We start from the raw sequence: 18,065 nt of genomic DNA on the forward strand, positions 1-18,065 counted from the left end.
TAAACTGAAACTATTGCTCCCGGTAAAATTTTCGACCTTCACGTTAATACCAGGCATCTTTCTCCACGAAATTTCAAACCCTAGAACAGATCCGGCTCTGATACCAGTTTGTTATAACAGATGGGGGGAAAAAGGAGGAAACAAAAGCTCACTAACATAGCCCAAGTGAGGTTACATCCTAAAGCCAATTAGGGGAAACAAGGAGGAAACAGAAGCCCACTAACATAGCCCAAGTGAGGTTTCATCCTAAAGCCCAATTGATTTTAGGATGGAACCTCACTTGGACTATGTTAGTGGGCATCTGCTTCCTCCTTATTTCTCCCGTCTGTTATAACATCAAGTGTGGCTAAAATTAATTTGACTATGATGATCATCATAGTAAGAGTTCATAATGATAACTTGTCACTTTGTCGGATAGAGAAAAACTAGTTACTCCTTAGTTACTACTACATCCGTTTTAAAATGATTTTTTTATTGTTACTATTTGCACAAATATTAAGATAAAGTAGGAAAAATATGTAAAAAGGGGTAGATATAATGAAATATGGATAAGGTATGGTACACAGGTAAAAAAAAGATAGACGAGTGTAAGAAAAAATGAATAAAGTAAGAGAAAGTGAGTGGAAAGTTGTAAATGTAGTAGGGTAAGAAGGGTAAGATAGTAATTTTTTATGTCCAAGAATAGAATAAAATATACCCCCTCCGTCCCTTAATACTCACACCGGTCAAACCGGTGCGGAGGTTAAGACACTTGAATTGACTTATTAATTTAATGGGTGGTAGTTGATAGTGATGTATTTTTTTAATATAGTTAGTGGAAAATGTGTAGGGGTAGAGGTGTGAATTTTTAAATGATTTTTTGTAGGGAGTGGGTTAGTAGGTAAGTGTAAGAAATAATATAATATTGGTAAAAAAAGTTCTATTTATAGAAGCGGTGCAAGTATGAAAGGACGGACCGAAAAGGAAAACGATGTGAGTATTAAGAAACGGAAGAAGTAACAAACATTATGAAACATACTAAAACGAAAAATGTAAATATCATTTTAAAAAAGGTACTCCGTAGTATTATGTATTTATGTACTCTTAAGACAAGGTGATCTACATTATTCATTTATTCCTAGTAAGTACGGGATAGTGCAGAAAATTGATGGCATCGTCAAACTTTTGTTTTTATTTTTTACATTAATTAACTCTCAGTTTCATTAACAGTAACTTGACAGAGTACTTTCCTCTTTTTACCCCATTTGTTACTTAGTTTGTGGGAGGGGGCAAAACATGTGTCGCATGATAACAAATGATACACTACCTTAAAATGCATATATTTCAACTAACTATACTTTTTTACTTTACCTGCACATGAATCTTTGTTTGTTCATCTTCGTATAAAATTCACTATTCACTTTTACCATTACTTGTACTCAAATTAATGCAGACATCAGGTCAATTTTATTTTTTTCTTTAGTACAATCGTAGCAGTTTAAAGTAGGTGGTTTTTTCTCTGTTACTGCAGATCAGATCATAATTTCAGTCTTCTCAAAAATCACAGGGATTTCGGTACTCCCTTAGTTCGAAAATTATAATTTTTTTATTTATTTTAAGTGTACTAAATTTATAGTCTTATTTTTTTTTTACATTGTTTTTCTTACTTTCTTATACACTATATTCCACTTTTTACACTTATATACTCCCTCCGTTCCTAAATACGTGTCCAGTTCCCATTTATGGCGTTCCATTTTATGTGTCCACTTTCCTTTTTTGGACATACACCTTTCCCACTTTTTTATACACTTTTCCCACTTTTCCATACACTTTTCCCACTTTTCTATACATCATTATTACCTTTTCTTACACATTCTACACTTTTCCCACTTTTCAATCACCACCTCCACTTTTATTTATACTTTATCAATAAACAATTATCTACTTTTTCCTTTCCAAAAAAAAAACATTCTCAATCATTACCTATTACATACCATTCAATTTTATTAATTACCGTGTACATGTCCAAAGTGGACACGTATTTAGGAACGGAGGGAGTACTATACTTCTTGTAAATCATTACGAAGTACGTATCTTATTTTGAACGAATCAGCATGAATCAAAATAAGCAAGTGTGACACAAAGGTCACGGGTTTAAATTCATCCACTCCCCTTTTCAAAGTAGAATATTCAGAGTTGGGCATGGGGCTTATGATGCATTCACACTTCAACCTCAAATGACTTTCATGTAAGGGGGTGTGATAGAATATAAAACTAATTTTGAGGCTTCAACTATCAACTTAAGCTTTTGTTTGAATTGGTCATCTGATACCAACTTCAACCGACTTGACCAAAATGAACTGAATTATAGTGTTAAAACTAGTCTATAATTATCCGTGCGATACACATTTTATAATGTAAATGAAAATTTATATAAAATCTAAACTTTATTGGTTGTCAATTATAATCAAAATAAAGCTTATAGATAATCTCCTAATTAAAATTAATGATGGAGCAAGTACTACGTGGATATGACTATTTGACACTGTAGTTTCCTATTCCTACACAAACTTATATTAGGAAACATAATATCTCTATACTCTAGTAATATACGATAGAATCTATTACATTGTATTAAAACCGACATTAGGAATGACACGTATCATTTCCTGATGCAAATTTTTTCCGCTAATTTTTTTTAAAAAAAAACCTACATTACTTTTTTTTAGGAAACTAAGATAAAAATGAAATAAAAATGTAATTCAATTACCATAAATGTAAGGAAAATTTGTCAAAAAGGTCCTTTTAAAACACAAAAATTGTGAGAAAGGACCTTTTTAAAAAAAAAGTTGTCAACCAAGGCCCAAATTGGATTTTTTTTTTTTTGTCAATCAGGACCAAGTGTCAATTTCCGGCAGTCAACCATCACTTTCCGGCGTTGACTGGCGCGTGACAAGCACGTGATTGACTTTTACCCCCTTTTTTTTTTAAGATTTTCCCTCCAAATTTAATTCCCCACCCCACTTGCCCCAACTAACTTATTAAACTTTTTTTAAAAAAAAATCGATCCTTCTCTCTCCTGCTGAACCCCTTCTCTGCCTCTTCCCCCATTTCTTTCTTCCTTCCAAGCTCGAATTTCTGGTGGAAATTAATCAAATTCGCGAATCCCAATTGTTATTCGGTGATTTTCGTACCAGGTAAACCTTAAAGCCCTAATTTTTTTTTTGTCTCAATTCTCCAATTTTTAGAAACTTGAAATTAGGGTTCTTTAGCTTAATTTCTTACCTACTCTATTATACAGGATGAATGTGACCAAGAGAAAGGGTAAGACATGTGGATGTGGTTTTCCTGTAGTTCAAAGAACTTCATGGACCCATGAGAATCCTGGACGAAAATTCTTGGGCTGCAAGTTCTATGATTTCGCGACTGGGAAGGCTTGTTGTGATGCGTTCGATTGGGTGGATGAAGAAATTTTGGAATGGCAGAAGGATGTGACTAATGTACTCATTGCTGAGAAACAACGATTGATTGGTGAAGTGAAAGCCCTCGAGGCAAGGATTGATTGTATTCAACGTGATAATAACCGGGTGCACGAGGAGCATGGGAAGATGAAGGTTAAGTACGTATGAGAAGATGAAGAAGATGAAAGAAGGTGGTGTGAAGGAAGGGATTAGGAATGATCATTTGTTAGTTATGATATGTGTTTGTGCTATCGTTTCAATTATCGTTAGTGCAATGTACGTTAAGGTTGTTGGTTAAGCAATGCTTAAGAATGTTGTGGTCACTAGTTGATTTAGTTTGTTGGTTAAGATTAAGATGCTTGAAGTGCGTAGTTGTAAAAGTTTAATGAAAACTTTATGTAAGCGTTTGTGTTTTGATGAATAAATTCTAGAAATATTATCGTAAAGTATGTTTTTAATCCTAATTCTTAGAAAAAAAATAAAACTAGGAAAATACAAAGGATGAATGGTCTTGGGCAAGCATTTACCAAAAAAACGAGAGCAACAAAATAAAAAACCGATGACAACACAAAAAACCGAGGACAACATAAAATATCGAGAACAACATAAAATACTGAGAACAACATAAAAACCCGAGGACAACATAAAATATCGAGAACAACATAAAATACCGAGAACAACATAAAAACCCGAGGACAACATAAAAAACCGAGAACTTAATTAAAAACCGAGAACTTAATAAAAACCGAGGACTTAATAAAAAACCGAGAACTTAATTAAAAAACCGAGAACTTAATAAAATACCGAGAACTTAAAAAAAACCCGAGAACTTGAATTATAGATGGAGTAACCAAAGTTGAATTTTACAAAGTCACCACAAAATAACTTAAAAAGTTGATTGTTTTAAACTAACCAAAAGTACACAAAATAAGGCAAATGTTGACTTTTACTACATAACTAAAGTTGACTTTTACAAACTTAGATGTTGTTTTGAGAGATGCAACTCTTTTGGGAAGGTTGTGAGCCTTGTATGGCATTCACAGAGGCTGTTTTCTTCTTTTTAGGGACATATGCACTCTTTCCTTTGTTTTGGGAGGTGGTAGCTGTTGTGGCCTTCTTCTTGCCTACAACATGCTTCTGCTTCATTGGCCTTGGTTGTGGCCTAGGTACTGCATTTGTGGGTTGGGGGCTAGGTGCTGCAGGCTGTGATGGATGTTGCTGTGCAGGCTGTGCTGGCAGTGGCTGTGCTGGCAGTGGCCTTGTTCTTGGCCTCCCCCTCTGTTTTGAACAACACCATCAGCCATGGGGGGGTCTGATACAGCTCTTTTGGTAGTGGCCCAATCCACCACACCTCTTGCACATGTTTTGCCTCTTAGGTCTCTTCACCCAACTGCTTCCCTTCCCCTTCTTTCCTTCCCCTGGATCCTTTCTTCTCTTCCTCTTTGATGGCCTACCAGGCATAATCTTATAAGATGGGGGGAGAGGTTGTGGATATGGTGTTACTTCCCATTGATTTTGTCCAGGCATTGCATTGAATTTGGGTGCATAAGTTCTGGCATAAGTTGCAACATGATAGGCTTGATGAACATAATCTTCATAATCAAGTCTCCTTTGGGCTAAACAAGCCAAGGCATGCCAACAAGGGATCCCCATCAATGTCCACCTGTAGCAACCACATAATTTGTTCTCCAGATTCACCACAAAACAGTCTCCACCATGTTGAACCTCAAAAACATGCAAATCTGCTTGTATCAGCCTCATGTTGTATATTTCCTTCTGCCCCCTTTCTATCATTTTCACAACTGAAGGCATGATTGTACCCTCAAAGTTTTGCAAGCCTTGTCTCTTTGCACAGCATCTCATCATCACATATCTCCTGATCCATTCCATCAGAGACAAGATAGGTTTTGTCCTTGCATCCTTCAACACATTGTTGAAGCTTTCACAACAATTATTCAACAGCATTCCTGACTTGGCCCTAGGACTAAAACCATGCCTAGACCAATTACTAACAGGAATTGCAGTGAGGTACGTAATTGAAAGCATCAACACTAAGCTTCTTAATCTCAGCCATGTTTGCTTGGAATTCATGTTGTACATTAAAAAACAAAAAAAATCCAGAAACTAAGACCAATAGATGACTCACTAAATCTCAACAAAAAAATGGATGTGAAGGTATTAGTTTACCTTGGTTGATGACCTTGCTGCCTTCCAAAAGAACTCCTTGTAAACCTCCCCTGGGAATTTAAGTATGAAGTTGGCCCATATATGCCTACAACAGAACCTTGTTTCAGCATTTTGGATGACTGTTCTGAAGGCATCAAGCAACCCCTACATTGTCACAGAGATGCATTAGACATATCTTTAGTTAAGTTGACTTTCACATTATCATAGTGACCTAAGTTGACTTTTACAAAGAACCATTGATACAAGTGTGAGTGAAGCAAGTGTGAGTGAAGCAAGTGTTAGACTTTTACAAAAAAATGGATTAGTTGAGACATAAATAGTGAGTGAAGCAAGCAAAGTGTAGTGAAGCAAGTGTGACTGAAGCAAAGTTGACTTTCACATAGTGACCAAAGTTGACTTTCACATAGTGACCAAAGTTGACTTTCACATAATCCCAAAACCAAAGTTGACTTTCACATAATCCCAAACCAAAGTTGACATAGTGAGTGAAGCAAGTGTTAGACTCGGGTACGTGTCCAAGTGTTAGACTCGGGTACGTATCCAAGTGTTAGACTCGGGTACGTATCCAAGTGTTAGACTCGGGTACGTGTCCAAGTGTTAGACTCGGGTACGTGTCCAAGTTTTATACCATTATAAGTCCAGCTAATAATAATAAGAAATAACTTCATCTAATAATAATAAGAAACAACTTGCTTCACAACTGAAAACAATAAGAAACAACACAACCAGGCATCAAGTCAACAAATTTAAGAACAAAAACAACCACATACCTTCTGCCTGTCAGATATGAAGGCCACAGTATCATCTGCTCCTTCCACAGCTTCATCTCCTTTCTCATGCACCCAAGTAACTGCATCTGCTACAGAACCAAGATCCTTAACCAGCAGCTCCAAAAACCAGATCCAAGTTTTTGAGTTCTCTGTCTCAACCACAACCCAAGCAACTGGGAAAATGTTGTTGTTCCCATATTTCCCAACAACAGTCAGTAATATCCCTGGGTATGGACCTCTAAGGTGACACCCATCCACACCCAAAATTGGCCTACAACCATCCCTGTACCCTTCTTCGCAAGGTTGTAAGCAAATGTACATCCTTTGGAACAGGGGAGAGGGGTTATCAAAGCTCTCAAGCTTGACCACAGCTGTGCTACCTGGAAAGTATGTTCTAATTGCCTCAACATAATCCCAAACCCTCTTGTACTCATCTGCTGCACTACCATTAATCATGTTCCTAGCTAATCCCCTTGCATTGTAACATTTATAGTATCCCACATCTGACTTCACCTCCCTCCTGACTCTCTTGATAAAGTACTCCATGCTCATTGAAGGTTCATCCCTAAAATCTTCCAAATATCTCTCTGCTAAATACTCAGCAGTCACCTTATCATTGTCATGTTGATGACCACATATATGCTTTAGGTTTAAGCTTTTGATTTGTATGTCTCCTCACCCTTCAATTTCCTACAATGAACCTTAAAGGGGAACTTCTTCTTCTGCTTGCAAGTACATTTCACTATCCTACCAGCTTTCCTAGGGCATCCACACTTCTTTTTACAGTAAACACTCACTCTGTGGCTCTTGTTATGCAAAAGATAATAATTTCCACCAGCATATATCTGATGGTGCCTCAAAGCCTTCCTAAAAACCTTATTTGAAGGAAATTTTAGCCCAACAGTTAGGTTAATCTTGTGCTTAAAAATCTACATCTGGGTTAAAAAGTGGGTATTTCCCCCCTCATCATCAGATCCAGCTGGACTATTTAGTTCCTCATCAGTGTCATTCAGATCCTCATCACTGTCTAAGTGATATTCCTCATTATCACCTTCCCCTACAACTGGATCTTGCACCACTACCTGCTCCACTGGCACCTCTCCCTCAATTGGCTGTCTGTTTTCAACCCCACCAACTAACCCACTAGACAAAACCTCCCTCACTTCTGTGTCAACAAACTCAGCAAACAAGTCATCATCACTCTCATCCTCATAGTCTCCCTCACTCAAATACACAGACTCATCAGTGCTAGACCCAATGTCATACCCAAAATCTAGGTCAGACCCAAAACCACCTGGTTCATCAGTTTCTGGGATTGCATCAAGCCCTAGATTAGCCCTACTAGGAACAAATTTCCTTTTGCTTTGATTTGCCTTAGAAGGTGCAGATGTTTTTTTTAGTTTCTGGGATTGTTTGTGAGGTGGGAACTGAATCTGCAGGGGTTTGAGTTGTCTGTGGGATAGTTTCTGGTGTGGGAATAGGGTTGGTTGGTGAAGGAAATAATGCCCTTGGTCCAAGTATGCATTCTATGTTAAGTCTAATAAATGCGGTTCAGTATTAATTAACAAGTTAATAATTCAGTGAGATCAAGTGAGCTGAATGCCTAGCTAGAGGCCGCTTCAGTTCAAGTGGAATTAATGATATTAATCCACAGCTCACTCTTGACTGAACCCGTAGGGTCACACAAATAGTACGTAAACGGATCAAGTATTTAATGTCATTAAATACTCCATCTATGGATATTCGGAATCGACGGATCTTGGTTTCAGTGGGAGCTGAGATCGTCACAGGCAAGAAATGAATACTCCGGAAACGATGATATTGCCGAAAACGGAAATATGGATCGTATCGGAAATATAAATATTATCCAAGTCGTAGATGTTGCCGGAAACGGAAACATGGTACGTATCGGAAAATATTATCGGAAATGGAAATATTGCCGGAATCGGAAATATTGCCGGAAACGGAAATATTGTCAGAATCGGAAATATTATCGGAATCGGAAAATAATTCCGGAAACGGAAATATTAAATATTTGTTCGAAACGGAAATTAATTCCGGAATCGGAAATATTAAATATTGTTCGTATCGGAAATGAATTCCGGAACCGGGAATTTAATCGGAAGCGTATCGTACGAATAAGCATCGGACGAGGCCAGCCGGACGAGGGCCCAGCACGAAGCCAGGCCATCGCCCTCTGGCGTGGCATATGCTCGTCCTTCTTGCTGCACCCTAAGGCAAAACAACTAGCCTTAAGTGGCATCCGCAAAAGAGTGGGCGATGGATCAAACACCCTCTTCTGGCATGAAACTTGGCTGGACTCAACCCCCTTAAAAGCCCGATTCCCTCGTCTCTTTCGAATTGCAATAAACCAAGATGCAACAGTGGCCTCCTATGCGGCCTGGGATGGCCTTATGTGGGCATGGAGTTTCTCATGGACTCGCCATCTAAGGCCAAGTGACATTGCTGCTAAAGAGGAGTTGTTATTCCTTCTCCAACAGGCACATCTATCATTGTCAAACTCCGATATCTTGGCCTGGACACATGACAAATCAGGCACCTTCTCATCAAAATCCTTCACAAAAGAACTGGCAAAGGCAACCCCTCACCCCCAGGGGGATGCAATTAAAGGCATCTGGTGTGGACTAGTACCCAATAGAATCGAGATCTTTGTATGGACTGCCCTCCTTGGCAAAATAAATACAAGAAACAAGCTTGCTAGATTGGGTATCATCCCAAACTCAGAAAACGTATGCGTGCTCTGCAACTCCAATGTCGAAAGCCACGACCACCTTCTCCTTCATTGCTCGTTCTCCGGGCAATTATGGGCCGCTTGGCTCGACCTATGGAATATCAAATGGGTCCAACCCAGCAGCATTAGAGTTGCTTTTGATCAATGGAACTCCCCCATCAAGAACACATTTTTCAAAAAGGTTTGGTCAGCCGGTTTCTTCATAATCATATGGACCATATGGAAGGAAAGGAATGCACGAATATTCAATAACTCGACCAGCAACATCACAACCTTGCATGACCTAGTTCTTTTGCGACTAGGATGGTGGATCAGTGGCTGGAACGAACCCTTCCCATATTCCCCCTCTGATGTTCAGCGAAATCCACATTGTTTACTATGGGGTGGAAACAAACCATCCTCACAAAGCCACAATATCACTGCAGCACAACAATTATGGACTCCTCCAGATAAAGAGCAATTGAAATTGAATGTCGACGCTTCTGTTGACCCAACCTCATCAAAGTCGGCAATCGGGGGTGTCTTACGTGACCATCAAGGCAACTTCAAATGCTTATTCTCTTCTCCAGTCCCCCCAATGGAGATTAATTGTGCCGAGGTTCTGGCCATTCATAGAGCCATCACCATTACGTTAGCAAGCAGTCAATTCTGTCATTCCTCTTTCGTGCTAGAATCCGACTCCGCAAATGCGGTGGCATGGTGCAATAGAGACACGGGCGGTCCATGGAACCTGAATTTTCACCTCAATTACATCAGGAACACAAGCAAATATGGTCCAACCTTTGCTATTGTCCACAGGGGACGTTCATCAAACATGGTAGCAGACTCCCTGGCCAAACAAGGCCTTCATCGCAGCTCCGAGTTCATAGCATGGACTTAAGTCACTATTCGTACTAATATCACATGATTTACATGATTTTTGTACTATAGCTGCTAGTTTGCTACTCTAGCTTCGTTCCCTTGAAACTCTGTAATCTTATCATTAATAAAGATTACAAATTATCAAAAAAAAAATACAATTACACAACTATAATCCTTAACTTTGTATTGTAATATGCAAATTTAATTCATTTAAATATTTATTATTTTTTACACTTGCGTACTATTATTTGGAATAAGAACATGAAAACAATATTCTATAATTATTCTGGTCCTTTTGGATGTTAACAAATAAAAAAAGTCTACTTAGTACACTGAAATCATGCTGGTTCACATACACACAAAATACAAACTCGACTTAGTACACTGAAATCTTGCCACAAGCCAGCTTAACTAGTGCGCGCCATGCATCTTTAGCACAATGTATATATATTATCTAATTAATAACCTCGCTCCTTAATGTATATTTTGGTTTGTAATATATAAAAAAATATAAGCAAAAAATTGACATAATGAACATGAATAATGAGAAGTTTAGGTAAAGAGTTAAGAGTATGCATGTAGTCCGTACCAATCTATACTACAAGGATCGAACACCAAACTTTTTTTGTTAAAAGTTACACTTCTTACCCTCTTAACCAACTACAACTTATGTCATATCTTTCTATATAAACCTATATATATTCTTTTTACAATGAACAATACATTGAATAAAAGTGAATGCAAAAAACAGAAATGATTACTTAATTCATAAATTTACAATTATTACTTTGAAGAAAAGGATCCGACTTTGTTTATATTTTGGATGTGGGGTTTAATCGGGGAGGTTGTTGATCGGCCACTAATCTTATGTCACCACCGTAATTCGATGATGACACCATCTCTACGTGCACATATTTTTAAAAAAAACCCGAATAAAAGTCAAACCCGAGGCAACACCCGAATTACATACTAGTTGTAATTAAAACTTGGCAAGATAGAGAAATATAGAGATGGATCAGAGCACAAAAGGGACAAAAGTTGTCCAAATTCTTTGGTTGTAGGATAAAAGAGGAACCCTACAAAAATAATCCATAAGAAGGAATCCATATCTGATATCTGAAATAGTGGTGATTGGTGAAGATAATCAACCAGCAATCATGATTCATGACTTGTATTGTTGTATGTATTCATGCTTTAGTGCAAATTATTCATGTATATTCTTTGAAGGGCCGGGTATCGTATATTTTAGGGACTTTCGAGTCTCCTCACTACACCCAAATTAATCTCAAATCTATTGATTTTTGCCGACAAATGTATTTGCCATCCTTTAACAGTATTTGGATTCGGACAATGCCCCGAATTATTATGTGTATAACTAATATATTTTTTAGGAAAATTATGTTTGAATTCTTTTTCACAAGATAATTATTTAATATTATATTAATAATAATTTTGTAAAGATAACATGAAAAAAGGTTATATCTCAATTGGTAAAGCTCTTATGTTTGAAACTAGATTGAGGGAAGAGCGACACGTGCTATATAGACAGACGTTTGTATAAACACCTTTTAATATATAGTAATATATGGGCCCTCGTCGATAATCAATCACGTACATGCAACTATGGTAGTTGAACATTACCAACCGATCGAGACACTGACTATTGCTACTGTACTATACACTTACACCTCAGGTTGTAATCATTTTCACAAAGATATCACATCTCTTTCAATTTACACCACATTTTATTTACATTCACAATAACCATACTTTAATATATTTTCAAACAAATTCCGATCATTTTTTCTTAAACATCTAAGCCAACTCAAACTATAGATATGAATTACAGAGGATAACTTTCTTATGTGTTTAAATAATAACACAGATGTTAGTTGACGAAACTTGGCTGTAACCTTTTATTTGAAAGAAAGAACAAGTTCAGTTGCATGATAATCAACTCTTAAAACGTCAATATTATGTGGTTTTGCTACCCAGTGATGTAATCTTTTTTAGGAAAACCGAGTGATATAATCTTATCGAGTTAGGTTGATGTTTTTCTCAATAACTACATATTCAACACAAATCGAATTAGTACCCGTAAACTTTAGATGAATACTCCACGATAGTTCATTTTGAAAATTCCTATATCTTAAAACTAAAATAAAAATGATAACAGAAATAACAAAAACAAAGTGAATCTACAAGATTACTTCTCATTTCTCTGGGAAGATAATGTTAGAAACTAAAAGTGGGCCTTGAAACTATTTTGGGTTCTCAAAAGTACAATTTATACTCGCGTGTTCGTGTTACGGAGTATTTCACCGATGCTAATTAATTCACCCTCCTGAATCAAAAAATCTGGAGGCAAATAGATTCTTTGGAAGGTATAGAACCAAAGTGCCACGTGTTGGAAATGGGCAAATTGTACTTATAAGCCAAATATCACAGATATCGATGCAACAAAAAGTAGGGCCCACGCCATACCTCTTCTCCTGTGCTGTCAATTTCTCCTCCATTCCTTTGCCTTTGGGACTCTCTTTGTCAGAGAAAAATGAGTAGTGTACTACTCCCTGTTATAGGTTTTTTCCAAAATTAAATTAACATTAAAATTAAAAAGAGAATATGCCTGAAATTATGGGATTTTCTCTCTCCTTCAATTTTTTTTTTTTTTTTTTTTTAATAATTTGGGGTGTGTAGTAAGTTTGACATCTTGCAAGTTGGGATAGAGGGCACCTCACATCCTCATCTGGTTGACATCTTGTGGGTAATTCATATCCTGTTACAGCCACATGGTCCAATTATTATGATACTTAATTAATAGTAATAATAAAAAAGAATACAGTTGATCTTTGTAGAGATTAAAATATAAAGTGTATAAACAGGAAGAAAACAGAGTTAAGCATAACATATTGTCTACTCTAAAAGTTATGCCAAATCCAATCAAGTATCACTTCAAAGTGTAAATTTTCAGCCCTGTTTATACAACTCATTCATGTGCCAAGCATTCTCATTGGTCCACAAAGAAAATTAGTGCACCTTATCTTGGTGCAATTAGAAAATTTTCAACTATCCTATACTGAATATTAGGCTACTTTTATAAACTATTCAATTCCATATTAATCTATTTATCTTGGTGCCATTGCAAATTGGCAATGTCAACTTTTACGGTGAACTTCCAACTTAAAACCTAATGTAATTCCACAAAAAGGACAAAGATGTTGGGGCAATATGGTGGTTTTTGTTAAGGTGTTAAAATGACGTATCAACGAAAACCAAGGCCCAATTAAAAATAGAGATGGGTTAAGGACTAAGGAACATGCATGTATAGGCTACCCCAAACCCAATGTAGTTGCTAACGAGTACTTGTTAATGGACCACCTGGGACCAAAACAAAATTAAAACATAAACACTAGTAATAATTTGTAAGTTGATGAAATAATTAAATTAATAAACTAGGGGCCAGCTACGTAATATGGATGGTATCTGTGGTCCATGGCCAAAGGCAAGGAGTGTAGAAAACAGGCACATGATAATGTAACCCCGCCATTTACATTTATATTGGTACGCGTGATTTAATATTGTCAACACTAAACTTGGAAATTTCACATGCATGCTTCCAAACTAACCTCCCTTCACAACAATACAAACCTTTTTTTAATTCTTCTGCTTTTCCCTCTATCCAGGGAAATTTATTTTTGTCACTATAATTTGGCCCATCATCTACAACACTACAACTACCATTAATTACCAACTTGATGAAAATTATAAATTATATTCACCTGCTTCATGTCATGCAAATTTAACCTTTTATACTCTACTCAACATTGCTTAATCATTAAGGGACAACTTGAAGGTAATACAAACTATTTATTACTCTCTACCAAATGTAGCAATAAAAGTCGGGGTTGAATCACCCCTCTGATTATTAGATATCTCATTCCCATATAATCTTAATCCTAATCCTAATCATGTAATCTTGTACAATGCCCCACAAGTCACAACCCTGACCAGCGACCACCCCTCCATCTCACCCTTTGAAAATGACACCTTCTGATTCTTCCGCTATTTATTCATTCATCATTCATCATTCATCATTCATCATTCATCATTCATGTAGAAAACTCACACACGGCAGATATACAAACTACGTGTAAATTGACACTTTCAAGTCCAACAAACTTTTATTTTAACAATAAATAAATTATTCTTTAATTAAAATTTCAATTTGTGTTAGTCTTGGTCTGCAGGTTTGTTCGAGCAGTATTATAAAGTAAAGAGTAGTACGGAATAGTAGTAGGAGTATTCAATTCTCCTAACATATATTTGTGGCAAAATTCTCCTCGTTCAACGTGAATCGTGATAGCTCACCGTCCTTGACCCCCGGCCTCTTTTTCTCTCTTACATATATATTTGGTCTGCAAACCAAGACAGTGACCAATCCTCGTGCTAATCATCATAATAATCCTCATCTACGGAGTATATTTTTTTTTATTATGTCCATCCTTTTCAATCGGGACCTTCATTTCCCAATTCCAACCCACACACTACTCCTACTAATAGTCTACTTTCTCATTACTTCATAATTAGATCTCCTTTATTTATCTTCTAATCCCTCCAAAAACACGAGCAAGGTACACGTATCCGTATTATTTAATTATTTAGTTACGTGCACGGTGCACCTAACACTCATTTCAAAAGAATAATATGGACTTATGGAGTACCTAAATCATTAATTACCTATTATCTTCCCTCTTAACCATCACCACTTTTGCACAACTTCTGAAATTTACCAACTTGGAATTATTTAGTTTTATCCAGAGGCAGAAATATTTATTCTAAAGAGTAAAGAGTAAAGAGTATAAACTAAGACTGCACTTGATCGGTGTAAAACATTAGATTTTGTTACATGCACCTTACGCACATTTCAAAATATCCTAACCGTACCCTTACTCGTACCCTTGATTAGAGACTTCTATTACTTAATTATTTATTTAACTTTTACACAACTTCTAAATGTACCGACATGGAATAACTTAATTAATTCAACGGCTAGGATAAGCGAACTATTTAATTATAAGATAAGACTATACTTAATCAGTCTAAAACAGGTTATTATAATTAAACAAATTGATATCGCGGTAATCTAGAGATTATATACACAGGTGCAGAGATAATGAAGACAGCAAGACCACATTAGTCTACGTTGAAAGTCAATAATACATCCCCTAATGCACACTATTAGTGTTTACCACTTTACCAGATATGAGATATCCCATTATAGTAAAACCATCTTCATTTTGTCTCATTAGTGGGAGCAAATAATTAGGGATTTGAGCAGGAAGATTCCAGGTAATTAACAGTAAAAACTCCCCCATTTATTATTAATTAATAATTAAATAATTAATAACTCAGATTTAAAGAAATCAACGCACCATGTGAGAAGAAGGGTAATGGTTGTTATTCACGTAGTCAAAGTAATTGTATGCAGGGGGACCCACGCCAAAAACCTGACCTTGACCTTGGCTTGATAAAGATGACCCATCTGAAGTTTGAGCCTCCTCATCTTCTTCTTGTTCTCCATCAATTTGGCATTCCAAATTTACCCCAAATAATCTCACGCTTTTTGAATTCCCACCCCCTGATTTTCTTCCCTTTTGCCTAACTTCTGTCCCTACAAAATCAACCCATCATTTAATTAATCAAGCAATTAAATATTTAACTAATGCCTTTAACTAACTGTTATGAACGTTTAAGCAGAAATTATATGGAGTATTATTTAATTAATGTTATCCCACGTGCCTGTTTCATTATACGTCACCATCTAACTGATCGAGTTAGCACGTAATGATTAAGCTACGGAGTACTGTAATAATTCAGGAATATTAGGGTTAATCACACATTGAGTGATAAAATTTGGGTTCAAAGTGACTTTTCAGATAACTACTCCTCGTAACTAATTTATCATATCAGATATTATTTGACAGACTTGAAAGATAAAAGTCAGAGTTATAGTTGTACTCCTAGAGAGTACAAGGAGGAAATGGTTATTTCCAGTTTATGATGCTTGTCTCGGCCTATCCTTGTCCCGGGACCGTTGATGAACATATAGTTCAAAAACACGAGAGCTCCACGTAGCGGAGGACTAGAAAACAATGTACTACGGAGTATGTAGGAATGAGGCACATTCCTCCTAAGTAATTGGAGGGTGTCAGTCACGCACTCCCATAAGCGTCACCGTACATTTACTCATTTTAACAATTTTGGATTTACACGAATTTTACGGGGAAGTTAAAAAAAAAAGGGCTCGAAATCTTGATTTTAGTTTCTTGGGGAAGTTTAAAAAAAGGGATGAAATCTTGATTTCATTTTCTTTAAAAAAAGAACAAACTTAACAAAAAATAAGGGAACAGATAAACAAAAGAAGTCCAAACACTGGTTCATCTGAGTTGACGATTGCGAAACGATACAGTTCATGTTTTCTTTTATTTTTATTTTCACCTCTTAAAAAAATAAAAATCAAACGAAGCTACACTCAATTTTTTATTTTGAGGGGTTTACCTGTATGAAGACCGTCAGGTCGGTAAGACGGAAAAGAAGCAATCTGGTGTTGCTGAGGTGCACCATTGTAGCTCTGCGACTGCACAACGCCGTAATTCTGACCATTATTATTATTATTATTATTATTATTATACCGAACCGGGTTACTCTGAGACAGCGGTGCAGAACCGCGACGGCGCCAACCAATAAAAAATCGGTCAGACTCAAGCCGATGCCGTTGAAATAAAACGACGTCGCCGGCGTCAAGTTTCTTCTCTTTAACGTAACGACTCCAACCTTTGGTTAACACGTAGCTTTGACTACTATTCCAGTAAGAGTACCTAAACTTCCAGCACTTTCCAGACTCGTCTTCAAACCCTAACAAAACCCCGCCGCCTCCAACTCCGCCGGTGGATTTATCTCCGACCGAAGAGGTAGATGAATCGACGGTGGAAGAACCGGCGAGAGGGAAGTACTTCTCAGCGTGCTGTTTGGGGATAACAAGACGGTTTAATTTGCCGACGTCGCTTGGAGTCAAGGGTTTTTCAAACATGTATTCTTGGTCAGCAGAAGAAGGAGACGACGACGTGGTTTCCGATCGGTCAATGGCATTGGTGGCGGCGATGTTGTTAGTGGAACTGTTGTCGGAATCAACGTCATCATGTTTGGAAGAGAGAGAAAGGGAAGAATGATAGAAGAAGGGTAAGGATTTAGGATGGTGTTCCATTGTAGTAGGGGTATACCAGAGTGTATCGGAAGAAGGGAGGTTTAAGGAGAAATGGTTCATTAGGGATGGGAAATTGAGAGAAGAGAGAAAAGGGGGGAAATGTAAGGGAGTAGTTGGAATTGGGGGATTATGATGGGAATGAGTATTTTTGTGGGTTGAGGAAGGAGAATATATGAAGGGGCGGGGGAGAGAGAAAGAGATGGTTCAGATGGACAGATGGTGATATTTAGCCAGAGGAAACAAAGGGGTAAAAAAAAATATTTCTCATGAAAATTCAGAGACCCAATTTAAGGTTTTTTACGTGATCAACTCAAATCTTTACCCATTAGTCATTAGTATTACTGGTAGTGGTACTCTACAAAAATTAGATATTTTCTTTTGAGGGGAAAATATAATGGTTGTACTCCCTTTGTCCCTTAATACTCGATCTGTTTTGATTGGACATGCTTATCAATGCACAACTTTGACCACTAATTTTTTTATCTACATATTAAAAAAAACTTATAAAAATATTAATATTTTGAAAATCTAATATAATATATATACAATTCCGCTTGCATGGACCCGGTCCACCATTAAGGTTACCATGGACCAGGGTAATTAGGTAATTTGCAGCGCTGAACCGTTTGAAATCACGTGTTCCAAAATAACAGAATGCGCGAAACCCTAAAATTGAAATCTCTCTCCTCCAGCAGCAACTTCTCTCTCCTACAGCAGCTTCTCTCTCCTCCAACAGCTTCTCTCTCTTCGAGTTTCAACAATGGAGGACGATTTAATCGATTTGAATATCG

At 36.9% G+C, this 18,065-nt stretch overlaps 3 protein-coding genes across 5 annotated transcripts; 1 reads left to right on the top strand and 2 right to left on the bottom strand.

Moving 5' to 3' along the window:
• Positions 1 to 4,109: 4,109 nt before the first annotated feature.
• Positions 4,110 to 5,824, bottom strand: LOC110777400 (uncharacterized). 2 transcript variants are annotated; one of them, XM_056837219.1, is made up of 2 exons: positions 5,628 to 5,824; positions 4,110 to 5,436 (listed from the first exon to the last, which is right to left on the bottom strand). In XM_056837219.1, the coding sequence occupies exons 1-2, from the start codon at positions 5,759 to 5,761 to the stop codon at positions 4,737 to 4,739; spliced, it is 834 nt and encodes a 277-aa protein (XP_056693197.1). In that variant the 5' UTR covers positions 5,762 to 5,824; the 3' UTR covers positions 4,110 to 4,736. The 2 variants fall into 2 exon arrangements, with proteins under 2 accessions (XP_056693197.1, XP_056693198.1); XM_056837220.1 differs by having other exon boundaries at positions 4,110 to 5,424; positions 5,628 to 5,823.
• A 2,987-nt stretch (positions 5,825 to 8,811) lies between these two features.
• Positions 8,812 to 10,029, top strand: LOC130467612 (uncharacterized). Its single transcript, XM_056836168.1, has one exon. The coding sequence runs from the start codon at positions 8,812 to 8,814 to the stop codon at positions 10,027 to 10,029; it is 1,218 nt and encodes a 405-aa protein (XP_056692146.1).
• Positions 10,030 to 12,207: 2,178 nt separating this feature from the next.
• On the bottom strand, positions 12,208 to 17,468 carry LOC110777395 (B3 domain-containing protein At2g36080). 2 transcript variants are annotated; one of them, XM_056837221.1, is made up of 4 exons: positions 16,569 to 17,468; positions 15,443 to 15,681; positions 12,744 to 12,786; positions 12,208 to 12,580 (listed from the first exon to the last, which is right to left on the bottom strand). In XM_056837221.1, exons 1-3 carry the CDS (start codon positions 17,332 to 17,334, stop codon positions 12,745 to 12,747), a joined length of 1,047 nt encoding a protein of 348 aa, XP_056693199.1. In that variant the 5' UTR covers positions 17,335 to 17,468; the 3' UTR covers positions 12,208 to 12,580; position 12,744. The 2 variants fall into 2 exon arrangements, with proteins under 2 accessions (XP_056693199.1, XP_021837692.1); XM_021982000.2 differs by lacking the exon at positions 12,208 to 12,580 and having other exon boundaries at positions 12,668 to 12,786; positions 16,569 to 17,466.
• Positions 17,469 to 18,065: the final 597 nt, after the last annotated feature.

The sequence above is a fragment of the Spinacia oleracea genome, chromosome 2, assembly GCF_020520425.1.
Source record: "Spinacia oleracea cultivar Varoflay chromosome 2, BTI_SOV_V1, whole genome shotgun sequence".
In the NCBI taxonomy this organism is placed as follows: Eukaryota; Viridiplantae; Streptophyta; class Magnoliopsida; order Caryophyllales; family Amaranthaceae; genus Spinacia; species Spinacia oleracea.